This window comes from Pteronotus mesoamericanus, unplaced genomic scaffold (assembly GCF_021234165.1).
Source record: "Pteronotus mesoamericanus isolate MK-2021 breed Mesoamerican mustached bat unplaced genomic scaffold, CSHL_Meso_final contig_181, whole genome shotgun sequence".
In the NCBI taxonomy this organism is placed as follows: domain Eukaryota; kingdom Metazoa; phylum Chordata; class Mammalia; order Chiroptera; family Mormoopidae; genus Pteronotus; species Pteronotus mesoamericanus.
Window position 1 is genome coordinate 12,810,461 of NW_026555077.1, and position 14,328 is coordinate 12,824,788.

Sequence of the window (14,328 nt, forward strand, 5' to 3'; positions counted from 1 at the left end):
CTTTCTCTCTTTCTTCTTCTTATAGCAAGCCCTTTAACATTTGTTACAGTGACTCTGTGTTAACAAACTCCTTAAACTTTTTCTTGCCTGGAAAGAGCCTTATTTTTCCTTCAATTTTAAATGATAACCTTGGTGGGTAAAATAGTCTTGGTTGTAGGTCCTTGCTTTTTATCACCTTGAATATTTCACACCACTCCCTTCTGGCCTGAAATGTTCTTGTTGAGAAATCAGATGACAATCTAATTGGTGCTCCCTTGTAGGTAACTATCTGCATTTTCTCTTACAGCTTTTAGGATTCTCTCCTTGTCTTTAAACCTTGGCATTGTAATTATGCTGTGTCTTGGTGTAGGCCTTTGGATCCACTTGTTTGGGACTCCCTGAGCTTTATGGACTTGTGTATCTTTTTCCTTCACTAGATTTGGGACGTTTTCTGTCATTATATCTTCAAATAGGTTCCCAGTCCCATGTTCGCTCTGTCCTCTTTTTGGTATTTCCATGATGCAGATATCGTGACACTTCATGTTGTCCAAAATATTTTTTAAGCTCTCCTCATTTTATAAATTCTTCTTTCTTTTTTCTGCTCTGTCTGATTGTTTTTTCCTACCTTGTCTTCTAAACCACTGATTCAATCCTCTCCTTTGTCTAAGTTACTCTTTATTTCTTCCAGTGTATTATTTATTTCAGATTTAGCGTTTGTTATTTCTGACTGGTCTTTTTTTATGGTTTCTATGTTTTTTTCATGCTGTTGAATATCCTTACAATCATTACTCTAAACTCTCTATTTGAAAAATGGCTTACCTCCATTTCATCTACCTCTTATTCTGGAGAATTCTGTTTTTTCACATGTGGTCTGTTTCCTTATCTTCCCATTTCTTCTACTTCTTTGTATTTGTTTCTGTGTATTAGATCTGCAAAGATTCTGATGTATACCTTTCTCAGATGCTGGTTGTGACTGGCCCTGGTCAACCTGTTTGGAGCCATCAGCAATCCACAGCATGTGGCTTCTTCCCCTGGGCCTGGATGTGTACAGATAAAACCAGACTGCACACCAAGCCCAGCTTTTATCAGCACAGGACCCTCGGGAGAGTCAGCTGAAGTCTAGTAGAGCTCCCAGAGATCCACCTTAGTTGTAAAAACTAATTAGTGATATAGCCTCAAGCTGTAATCATCCTCGGCTTTAGCTCCACAGGGTGGGGGCAGAGTAACTCCTGGAGGCAGGGCTATTGCTTCCCCTCAGACCGATGCCATTGAGAGAGGAGTGTTCTGCCTGTGAAAGATGGCCCCTGCGGTATGGGGAATGATTTAGCACAGGGATCCTGGTGGCTGTTCCTTCAGTTCTCTCTGCAGAGCATCTCTAATCCACTCTGCCCTCCCTCTGCTGGAGTCCAGGGTAAGTGGCCGCAAAAAAAATTTTATTCATTGACACTTTAAGAGGCTCTGATTCTCCTGCCATCTCTCCCTGCCAGACAGAAACCCTGCTGCTCTCACAGCTGGATGTTATCTGGGTTCCATTCCAGCTCTGGTGCAGTACACTGAGGAGTTCAACTTGGGGTTTACACCTCACACTTCTTAGAGAATCCCCTGGCCACTGAAATATCCCTTCAGATCTTTAGCTACCGTCCATGGGAACCCAGCCAGCCCTCTTGCACCTCCTCCACACTCTCTACCAGTCTAGTTGTGGTGAAGTGGTTTTTTTGTCTGTCCTTGGTCATACGGCCTCTCTCCATCTAGTGTTCAGTTGATTATTCAGGATGATTTCTCTACAATTTAGCTGTAATTCCAGCATGGTCCTGGGAGGAGGTTAGTGTAGCTTCCACTTACTTCTCCACCATCTAGTACCTGAAAAGCGCCCTTTCTTTACATGGTTCTGTACCCTTGATAAATTTATAGTCTTCAGACATTTATTTCCTAGCTTTATTATTCTGAGAAGTCGTAATCCTTTTAGTTTGCCTTCTTTTAATTATTGTACCTCCAGTGCCCCAGATTCACTTATTTAAATTGCCCTTCTCTGAATGATTTTAAGTTCTTTTACATTGTCTTGTTGGTAGGACCCAGCAGACACATAATTTTGTACTCCAGATGGTTTGTATATAATAATAAATTTTCCTATTTTAGAAACACTCTTAAATTCCCAGTAGCTTTTATTGAGCACAGTTGAGAATTCAGTTCTATTGTTGTTTGTTTTTGTTGTTCTCTTTTTATTGTTGTTTCTGGGTATGGTATGACATTTTTATTTAGAAATGTTCTGATTCAAGTATATTTACTTTTAATCAACAGGAAAACATCTAATTATCATCCCATGTAATTTTACGGCAGTTCACAAGTCTTAATCATACCTGCCATAAGCCCTTATAATCAAACTAAATCTTAAAACCATAGAGTACATTGTAGGACTGTTTATAATGTGATCAAAGGTATATTATTAAAATCTAGGTGAGTATATTTTGTCTCTTTTTATATACATTTTCACTTCTTTCTAATTTTGAAAATAACAATTCAAACATTTTTCTTTAACCTCAAGACTTATCATTTCTATTACCCCTTCACACTCACTTTTATGTTCTTTTTGGAGCACAGAAGAGGATAGATTTGTTTAACTACTCTTTATAAGTTAACTCTGAAGAGTCTCTGGATTATAAGAGGAGTCACACAACTTTCCAAGCAGTGTGAACAGCAAAACAACTTCTCCAAGGGAGTTGCACAAATGAGTGCTGATAAGAATCCTAAGAGAAGTACTGAAACATTTAACCTGTTTTCTCATCACTTCTGTGTTTCATTGCTTTGAAGTGTCTACACAACTTCCTTTCTAACTGACAAATAATTAAATTGGTGTTAAGAACATTTTCTAGAAATAGAGGGACTGGATTAGGAATCTCCAAACTGATGATATTGTGCTATTTTTAAATGGTAGAAAGTAAACTAGAAAATAATTTACATAAGGGTTTTGCAGGCCCCTTATATTCTCATATAGCCTGTCCTAGTGCCATGTATATATAATAAGTACTCACATAATTTACTGTCTATAAAATGTGGTTTGCTACTACAGAGCATTTAGCAGATAGTCTCCTCATTAAAAATTAGGAGGTTTAGGGATCTGTGCTTAGCAGAGATTAGACAAAAGAGGTGATGAAAATAGGCATTGGTGACTCACCTTAATATTTCTTTTAAATTCATTCACTCATTCCAGCCTGTTAAAAATCTGTTCAATGAATGAAAGTTATTAAATTTGCTAGGTTCTGCTGTTGATGGATACAGCAGATAAGAGAATAGTCCTTCCTTTTCCCCAGAGAGGTTATTTATGTAGTAAAGAACATACCTCATGTTTAATCGTGTTTTGCACAGGTGTGTATATAGTCAAAGGGAAGGTTAAAAATGCAACAGTGTATGATAAGATCATTTTTGTTTGGAGATTCAGGAGCCTGCAGAGTATTTGGACAAATCTTAAAGGATAAAATTAATGGAGAAGATATTCTAATAAACCAGAATAACATAATCAGTTTTATTTTGAACTAAATTTTGTAGAGGAAATTTTGATGGGCTATATAACTCTCTTCCCACAAGTCCTCAAAACCTTAAAAGAAAAAGAAAAAACATTTACTAATCTTTGTGTTGTTGTTCTAAATGCAAGTATATGAAGACCTTCATAATGGATGATGTCTATAGTGCATTTGCTAATTAATTCTAAGTTTAAAAAATAAGTTCTGAAAAGCACAAGTGATATAAGTGGTAACATAGAACTGGGATTAAGAACAATCAAATATCTAAATAAAACATTTCACTTGTTTTTATTTTGGGATGATGTATTCTGAATTTTTTAACTTGAACTATTAGATATGATCATTACTAAAAAATTTGTAAAGTGTAGATCAACAACCACCCCAAAAAGGAAAACTGTCCATTTAAAACATCCCCAAACTGCCCTGGCTGGTGTGGCTCAGTGGATTGAAGGCTGACCTGCAAACCACGGGGTTGCTGGTTCGATTCCCAGTGCAGGGCACATCCCAAGGTTGCAGGCCAGGTCCCCAGTAGGGGACATGTGAGATGCAACCACATGTTGATGTTTCTCTCCCTCTCTTTTTCCCAACCCTTCTCTAAAAATAAATAAATAAAGTCTTTTTTTTAAATCCCCAAACCCTATGCTCCAGATATAACCCCCATTAAAATAATAAGTTAACATTTTTTATGATACAATTGTTTTTTTTATTTTTTAATATAAATTTTTATTTTTACACCATGTTTATTCTATTATAGTTATCTCTATTACATTTGTCTCAATTTTTCTCCTTTTGCCCTCCTCCACGTGTCCCACCCCGCCCCCCACTCCCACAGTCAATTCCCACTCTGTTGTCCATGTCCATGGGTCATTCATACATGTTCTTTGTCTAGTCCCTTCTTCTTTCCACCATTGCCCTTCTTCCCCATCCCCTCTTGTCACTTTTAGTCTGCTCCATGTCTCCATGCATGTGCTTCATTTTATTCGTTAGTTTATTTTGCTGAATATAGTTCACTTATAGGTGAGATCATTATAGTATTTGTCTTTCACCAACTGGCTTATTTCACTTAGCATAATATTCTCCAGTTCCATCCGTGTTGTCTCAAAGACAGGAGTTCCTTCTTTCCTTTTTGCTTAAATGCAGATTGATTTTATTTATTTTTTTTAATGTCAGAATCCATTATAAAATATTAAAAATTTTAAGTCCATTACAGTCTCAGCAATGAAAACAACATGACGCCAGCACAGAAATAATCAAGTAGATCAATGAAATAAAAAAAAAAAATGAGCATTCTAGAAACAAATGTTTGTATCTGTCTAACAATATATGATTAAATTGATATTTCAAATGAATGGGGAAAATAAGACTCATTCAACAAATAAGGTGCATGAACCACTATTACTTGAAACAAAACAAATATACAGCCCTATTTCACACATTATACAAACAATATTCAGGTGAGTTAAAAATCAATATGTAAAATCTAAGGAGTTTTAAGAGAAAATACAAAATAGTATTTTTCTTACCCTGAAGTAAAATATTCAAACCCAGAAGCTATAAAATATTGACAGTATGACCATATTAAACCTTTAAGACTGTACAGTAATATACATACAAAAAAAGTTAAAGGACAAGTAACAGAATGGAAAATTTTTTGCAACACATTTAAAAAAAGAGTTAATAGTTTCTTGGTTTTTTAATTTTTTTAGGTAAAAAATTCTACAAACATTTAATCAAAAAATGGGTAAAGAATACCAAAGGTCATTTAAAGGTTTTTAAAAATAATAGAAATGGGCAAGAAATATACAAAAACAGGTTTAGTTTCAATAAATAATAAAGGAACAATTAAAATAACACATCATTGTCACAGATTAATAAGTATTAAAAATATTGGCAATATCAAGTATTGGTGACTGTGAAAGGAACTGGGTATTCATACTGTTTTTTTTCATCTTCTTAAAGCAGTCCCTTTAGCATATCTTGCAATGTTGGTTAGGTGGAGGTATATTCTTTTAGGCTTCTTTTGTCTGGGAAACTCCTTATTTCACCTTCCATTTTAATTGAGATACTTGCTGGGTAGAGCAGTCTTGGTTGCAGGCCTTTACTTTTTATTACTTGGAATATTTCTTGCCATTTGCCCTTCTAGTTTTTAGTGTTTCTGGTGAGAAGTCATTCCAGGGCTCCCTTATATGTTACTACCCCTTTCTCCTCTGTTGCCTTTAAGATTCTCTGTTAATCTTTGATATTTGCCATTTTAATAATGATGTGTCTTGGAGGGGGCCTCATTGGGTTCCTCTTGAATGGGACCCTCTGTGCTTCCTGCACTTGTGTGACTTTTTCTCTCCTCCAATTAGGGAAGTCTTCCGTCATTACTTTTTCAAACAGGTTCTCTATACCTTGCTCCTCTTCTCCTTCTGGTATCCCTATCATATGGATATTATTCTGTTTCAGGGTGTCCTGCATTTCCCTAAATGCTTCTTCATTCTTTTTGAGTCTTTTTGCATTTTCTTGCTCTTTCTGGGACCTTTTTTCTACTTTGTCCTCCAGCTCACTGATTCATTCCTCTGCTTCATCTAGCCTGCTTTTGATTCCTTCAACTGTGTTCTTCAATTCAGAAATTGTATTCTTCATTTCCTCTTGCCTCTTATTGATAGTTTCTATGTCCTTTTTCATGTTGACATATTTTGCAGTAAGTTCCTCATAGTTTCCCTGTAGTTTTTTGTGATTTTCTCTGAGCTCACTAAGCTTTCTTAGAACCATTGTTTTGAACTCATTATATGATAGTTTACTTGCGTCTATTTCATTTAGTTCTCTTTGTGAGGATTCCTCTTTTCTCTTCGATTGGGTGGTGTTTCTTTGTCTTCCCATTATTTGTGAGACTCTTCTCTTTTGCTTCTGCTTCTTAAATTGATCTGTCTTGATTTCCTGATTTTGTGGTGTGAACTTCTATGGTAGACTTCTGTTTTTTCTTTCTGTATATGCCTCTGATGATGTCAGATGTTGACCCTGTCTGACTGTAGGCAATCTGTTCGAGACTTCCAGGAATCATCTATCTGTGGCTATCTCCTTCAGTTGTTAATCTAGTCTGTCTGCACTCAGCAGGCTGGCTTAGACACCTCAGGGCAGGGCAGAGTCCCTCCAATAGTTATCATTTCTGTTGTTTATCATGCTAAGTATTATATTTCTGTTTTTTTTAAAGATTTTGTTTAGTGCTTCTGGGCTGTTTTCCTTTGTAAATATATATTTATGAATAAATGTATTAACATAAAAATATAAAAGTAATCTTTATCCATCTCCTTTTTAACAACCATAGGAATCAAACTGATCTATAACCTACTTTTTTATATATGTGTTTGCTTCTATATCACTAAGTATAGATTAATATAATTTTAATGAATGGATGCACCCAATAATGTGTTTCACATTAATTTAGTTAACCAATCACCTTTACACATTTAGATTATTTCCAAATTTTTAGACTTGGTTAGCAGAACCTTATATAATATATCTTTACATTATTGTGTAATTATTTCTTCAGAATAAAGAAATTCCTAGAAGGGGACTTGCAGGTTTAAAGAATGTGTACATTTTAAGACTTTTGGTTCATTTTGCTAAACACCCATCAAGTAGGATGTGTTTATTCATATTTTTCCCACAACTAAACCCCAGCAAAATTCTTCTCTCACGCTTTCAATTTTCTTTTTAATTTTTGTCACTCTCAATGAGGATAGCTCATTCTTTTATTTGACATTTATTTGATTATTAGGCTCAACATTTATTTCATATGTTTTTTGACCATTTATGTATTTGCACATGACATGTTCCTGTCCTTAGTTCATTTCTCTACCTAGAATTTATTTTTTTTCAAAAGTATGTATTGAATAATTCACACACACATACCACACATAATTAGTGTCTCCCCCCTGCCTCCCTCTCTATGATATGATAGCTCTATCATATTAAAACAATTCTACAGATATTTGTAGCGCTCTAGATTTCCTTAACTGTTTCTTTGTTTTGTTTATTCTTGTATCAGTATCAGACTTTAAAGAGCAATTGAGCAAATTTTTCTTACATATTTTACTTTTACTAAATTGTGACTGTCCTCACACATATACTTTTCTCCTGAGCTTTACTATCACTTCGTCAAGCCCTCAGAATCCCATTGGAAATTGGGATTTTGATTAATTTAAAACAACATCTTAAAATATTTTGGTTTCCCATTGGAGGGTATGTATCTTTCTTACATATATACACCTTAGTTTTTCCATATAGGATCTAATGTTTTACTATTGAGTTCATTTTTACTTTTTGTTTTGATCTTTGTATCTGGCTTGAATTTTAGAAGTGAACAATTTGAACCTTTTGCTTTTCTCTTAAGCTTTTGTCAGAAGTGATAAACCCAAGCTATTCAAAGGACTACAGATCAAGGTAAGGTGATTTTAAAGGAATGTCTTTTTTTCCAGTATTAATTAATTTATTTTTTGAAGATTGATGTCTTAAGGAATGAAGTCATGTTTATTACCACATTTACCCAGATTTAGGATTTCTTAGAGCTCTCTGGTGAAATATTAGACCCAAGTAGTGGGTCGGAAGTGTTGGGAATCTAGCCTAATTATAAACTGATTATAACAAAATTGTTAGATTTCTTAAACCAGAAAAAAATTTTAAAGTCAATTGCAGAATTCTGTCTGATAATTTATATGGACTGCTTATTTTAGCATTGATCTTATACAGTCAGTCTCTCTTGTTCATTATTTTGAACTTACCTGCTTCCCCCCATGAGATTTTAAGCTCTTTTGAGAATTTGAGAATATCTCCTATGCAGTAAATATTTGTTACAGTCAATAATAAGCTTAAATCCCAAATACACTACGTTGGTGCTAACAAGTATTTTTCTCTTTAGAGATAGATTGTCATTTTTTAATGAAATTTCATTAAATTCTTTCCCAAAAGACTTTCTTTAAGATCTGTTGTGGTGTTATATCTAAAAGTTTTTTGTATTACTGTTAAGTTTAGGGAAGCTGGATTGCATTGGTTTGGATTTTTTGGTTGAGGCTGAGAAGGCTCTTCTAAGCAGATAATAATAATGACACCCCTCTTTTTTTTTGTAGTATGTTCGTGGTTCGGACCCTGTACTAAAGCTTTTGGATGACAGTGGGAACATTGCTGAAGAACTGAGCATCCTGAAATGGAATACAGACAGCGTAGAAGAATTTCTGAGTGAAAAGTTGGAACGCATATAAATTTTGATTAAATTGTATCCTATCCTTTTGCTACCTTATCAAATGAAATGTTTCAGCACCTAGAAAATAATTTAGTTTTTCTTTCATCCTTTGATCAGTCTTTTACTGAGGCATTTAACATCTAATTAAAAGTTAAAGTAGCAGCACAGCCCATGATATCTAAGGACTTGGAGAGTTTAACAAACCTCATTTTTTATAAATTTCTATCCCCCTACAATTGTTGATACCACTAACAAAGTGCTTTGTAATAAGACTTGTGGTTAATTATGCAAATGATAGTTTGTGATAATTGGTCCAGTTTTATGAACAACAGATTTTTAAATTAGGGAGGTTAAAAAGAGAGATAATTACTACTATGCTTCATGTGCTGTGTGCTCTTTGAAAGTAATTACAGTAAACTGCAGAGCAAATAAGATATACCAGAGCCTCAACTGATTGCTTGATCCTCATATTCTCTCATATTTTTGTATTACCCAGCTTTCCTTTTAATAGAAATGCTCTAATACACCATAATGAATGAACAGCATAAACATTTTATGGCTTTGTTATTGTGAAATAGATTAAGATCTACTGTAAGAATGAAATATTCACTGATTTGCATTAATGAAGACTACACAGAAAACCATTTTGAGGATTTGTGTGGATCTGATACTTAGCAAATTCTTGTGCTTTACATTCTTACAGAAAAGCCAATTTAAAAGTGATCATTTGTAAGACCAAAACATAAATAAAGTTTCAAAAATCTAAATTTGAAATTCTTCTATTTGTCCTTTCATGTTTAAAAAATGACACATCTCAGTACACTCTTATTTTCTTGTCATATAAGCCTTTATTTGCCCTAGGCAAAATGTTAACTGGCTGCACTGTTGAAAACATAACTTCTTATTCTGGGTAATAGTACTTTATATTTTTCTAGCCATTTTTTTATTTGTCAAAGTGGCTTTATTTATAAACACATTTTTATTGTTATCCTACATAAAGAATATCTCGAATTATAGAATTTTTATGAGCTATTTAAAAATATAGAATGTTTAGGAGTTACTAAAAAATCAAAGGTTTTCAGGAGTATTTGATATCTTTCTCCCTGGCATATATCATCAGTTTGGCTCAAAGAAATGCCTATAAAAAATTTTTTAATGATTATTTTTCTTTGCGTAACCGTCTATCTGGTGAAAGTAACTTTACTTCATAAAAGGTAATTCACTAAGAACAACATTCATCCAGTGACTTTAGGTCATTTGAACTTATTACTAAAAAATTGGGCAAAAATCCTGTATGTCAACTTAATGTCAGGATAAATTCTTATAATCTGGAAACTTTCTTAATTTTTTATTTTGAATTAAACCATCTTAATGACGGATATTTGGAAGTCTTTAAATACAACTCTACCCAAAAACATTTATAAAATGTTTATTTTTAATAGAGATTAGTTATTAGTCTTTGCTAGCATTTTGTATCACATTATATTTAAAATTATCAAGTATATTTTTAAAGAGAGTAAGAGAATGAATAGGCCCTGGGCAATACAGTTAGTCAAAATACTATGGGATGTCCTTGGCAAACAGATTATGATCTACTTTTGATCCTCTAGATTAATGGAGAGGGCCATCATTTTGATAGCACAAGGCTCTGGATAAATTGGCACTAATCTCTGATGGCAATTATTACTTCAGAATAGGAGGGAAGTGAAGCCAATCATGGACAGTGGAAAAATACCGAGAGGAGTTGCTACCACATACAGAATAGTCAGATTGAAGGGATAAGATTTCAAAACTTACGGGATTGGCATAGAAAGCTAATTGGACTGGTCTCTAGGCCGGAAGAGCTTGTTAAATGAGTATCTGGCATTGGGATTTTTTTTTTAAGTGAAGAGAAGCTTAAAATGTCTATTATATTCAACTTATGAGAGATCAAAAGAGACTAAAGAACCCCACAGTATCTTACAGCTCGAAATTCTTGATGAATAAATGTGTATCTGCCAAGCTTCACTATTGTAATTGGGAGGTTCAAGTTAATCAGCCAATTCCATCTCTTTCACCAATTTCAATCAAAGAACAGCTAAAAGCTCTTTAAAGAAACAAAGAAATCTTGGTTACCAAGAAAGGGGTATAAATACCAATCCAAAAAGTACCATTTTGTAGTCAAATTCTGACATTTGATTATGCTTATTCAAGTTCATAAATGTGGATATGTAATAGTCGCTTGATATTTATAAATTTGCTCCCCCTGTCAAAATTGTTACTTATAACCTAAAACAGCTCATTTATCTCTAAATTTCTGAATTTGGCAAAAGCCTCTTATAAGAAACTATGAGCAAGAACTGACATTTCCTGTTATAAGAGGATTTGAGATTTGAAAGCTAGGCTAAAATTAATAAAGTGCAGAAAATACTCTTGAAAGCAAATACTGCAGAACTTTGGAAGTTAAAACTGGCAGTAGCTAGTATGTGTAAGCATGTCTACAAACACATGGGAAGTAGGAGTACAGGTTCCAGATACAAGCACAATCACTTATTTCTTTTACCTGAAAATAAAGTACCTTTTAATTAAATTCTGTGGTGGCAGAGGACTTTCCTGGGAGGAGAAAGCCTGCATTTGTGTTTAAAAATTCAAAACAGACTTTTGCTGATTAAATATAAATATTTTACCTTCAAAGTAACCCTTGACCGAAGAATCAGCAGTATGAAATATAGTTATTTAAAAATATTGAGGTAATTAAACTAAGAGTTACTGTGTAAAACCTCTAAAACGTCCCTTTGCCATTCTTTCCTGTTAACCACTCGTGAAATATAAGAATAGCATTTTGTCTATTCAGCATTATGACAAGTTGAGAACTTGAAATTCAAAACTTTAAAACAAAAAACTTTTTGGTAGAAAAATCTAAACTACAGCTGATCCTTATTGGTGAATTCCATTAGTTACATATTCACCTACTGAACCATTAAAATTTAATTGCAACCCCACAATTACAATACCCGAGGCACTTTTGAGGTCATTAGCAGGTGGGGTGTATGCAGAACAGTGAAAAATTTGTCACCCAGTGCATGCATTTCCAGCCAAGTCCAAATAAGATGACACCGCCTACTTTCAGCTCTCATGCTATAATAAATCTTCTTTTCACAGTCTACTTTGTGCCACTTTTTGGCATTTTTGTGCTTTTTCTTGGTTATCTAGCTGTTTAAAATGGTCCCCGAGCATAGTGCTGAAATGCTGTCTGTATTCCTTAAGCCCAAGAAGGCTGTGACGTGCCTTGTGCAAAAATACATATTTTAGATAAGTTTTGTTCAGGCATGAGTTACCGTGCTATCAGCCATGAGTTGAATGTTAATAAATCAATCTATTTTAAATAAGTTATCTTTAAATGGAAACACATAAAACAAGGGTATGGATGGATAGGTTGACAATACTGTTGTGACCCGAAACTTCCAGGAACCTAACCTTGTACATCCCCTAAGAGCAAAAGCTCAGTATTTGTTAATACAGTGTTTGTAGCAACTTTATAGAACATAATTAACTACCGTGAGTACTGGGAATTTCAAAACACTTTTCATGGAGATATAATTTACATTTAAAATTCACTCAACAATTCAGTGGCTTTTTAGTATGTTCAGAATTGTGTTACCAAAATCAATCTAAATTTAGAGCATTTTCATAAGCCCAAAAAGAAATCCTATACCCACCAGCAGTCACTCCCACACTTCCTCCTCCCACCCTTAAACAACCACTGATCTGCTTTCTGTATGGATTTGACTATTCTGGACATTTCATCTAAATGGAATCATGTAATATGTGGCCTTTTGTGTCTGGCTTCTTTTACTTTGCATGTTTTCAAGGTTCATCCATATTACAGTATGTATCAGTACTTTGTTCCTTTTTGTGGCTGAATAATCCTCCTTTATGAATATACCACATTTTATGCATTATTTGGTAGACATTTGGGTTGTTTCCATTTTTATTATGAATAATACGAATAACACATTCATGTACAAGTTTTTGTGTGGAAATGTTTTAATTTCTCTTATATATTGATGATAATAATGAGACTTCCAGTCAAGATAGAGACATAGCAGACATGCTTCACCTTCTTGCACCTGTAATTGTGATCGAATTATAATTAAACCTCAAAATAAATAATACCAGGAACTTCCAGAAAATCAAACTATATGGAAGTCAGATAACCAAGGGTTTAAAGAAGCCTCATTCATCCAGACAGGTAAGAGGGACAATGATGCAACTGGACAGAGAGGCGAAGAGACGCAGTGTGGCACAGGGAGGTGGTGGCAGCAGAACGGGTGGGCCCACATTCACATGTGGTGGATAAAAATTGGGAAAGATACTTTGGGAGCAAGCAACCCCAGCCCAAGCTAGACCACACAGCTCAGAGTTCCAGCACTGGGAATATAAATCCCCATAACTTATGGCTGTGAAAACTAGTGGGGGTTCAGGTGGTGGAAGAAACTGCCAGGGTTTTAGGAGATTCCAATTAAAGGGCACACACAGTTGTATAATGTAGGCAAACCCACCCATTCTGGGATTCAGCACCAGGGCAAAAGCTGGAATGGCACCAGTAGCATACTGGGAGTGGGTGAAGTGACTGGAAACAGGGAAAGTGCTGGGCAAACCTCTAAAGCCAGGTGGCAGCAGAGTCTCCTCTCTGTGCCCTCCCCCAACACAGAGCCACAAAGCAGTAAAGTGGGTTGCCCTACACTGGCAATTACCTAAGGCTCTGCCCCACACAATTTACTGGGGCCTTTTTTTTCTTCAGTAGGCCATGCTACTAAGGGAGTCAAAGCAGCTCTACCTAATACACAGAAACAAACACAGGGAGGCTGCCAAATTGAGAAAACAAAGAAATATGGCCCAAATGAAAGAACAAAACAAAATTCCAGAAAAAGAACTAAAAATGGAGATAACCAACCTATCAGATGCAGAGTCCAAAACACTGGTGATCAGGATGCTTGAAGAATTCATTGAGTATGACAACAACATAAAGGAAGAAATAAAGGTTACACTAAGTGAAATAAAAATCTACAGTGAACCAAAAGTGAAGGGGAGGAAGCTAGGATTCACGTCAACAATTTGGAACAGAAGGAAAAAAATAAACATTCAACCAGACAAGAAGAAGCAACAATTCAAAGGAATGAGGACAGTTATAAGAAGCCTCTGAGACATTTCCAAACTTACCAATATCTGAATCATAGGGATACCAGAAGGAGAAGAGGAAGAGCAAGAAATTGAAAACTTAATTGAAAAAATAATGAAAGAAAACTTCCCTAATTTGGTGAAGGCAATAGACATACAAGTCCAGGAAGCACAGAGAGTCCCAAACAAGTTGGACCCAAAGAGGACCACACCAATCACACCATAATTAAAATGCCAAAAGTTAAAGAGAGAATCTTAAAAGCAGAAAGAGAGTGTTACCTACAAAGGAATTCCCATAAGGCTCTGATTTCTCAAAAGAAACCTTGCAGGCAAGAAGGGGCTGGAAAGAGGTATTCAAAGTCATGAAAAGCAAGGATATACAATATAGATTACTTTATCCAGCAAAGTTGTCATTTAGAATGGAAGGGCAGATAAAGTGCTCCCCAG

At 34.9% G+C, this 14,328-nt stretch overlaps 1 protein-coding gene across 1 annotated transcript in view; it reads left to right on the plus strand.

Annotated features, from left to right (window-relative positions):
- The window catches only part of LOC129065659 (selenoprotein F-like), a 49,369-nt gene extending 40,018 nt beyond the window's left edge, over positions 1-9,351 (plus strand). The window contains exons 4-5 of the mRNA XM_054566932.1: positions 7,876-7,925; positions 8,609-9,351. Of these exons, the coding sequence (XP_054422907.1) occupies positions 7,876-7,925; positions 8,609-8,740 (182 nt within the window). The 3' untranslated portion in view covers positions 8,741-9,351. The remainder of the gene's footprint in view (positions 1-7,875; positions 7,926-8,608) is intronic.
- Positions 9,352-14,328: the final 4,977 nt, after the last annotated feature.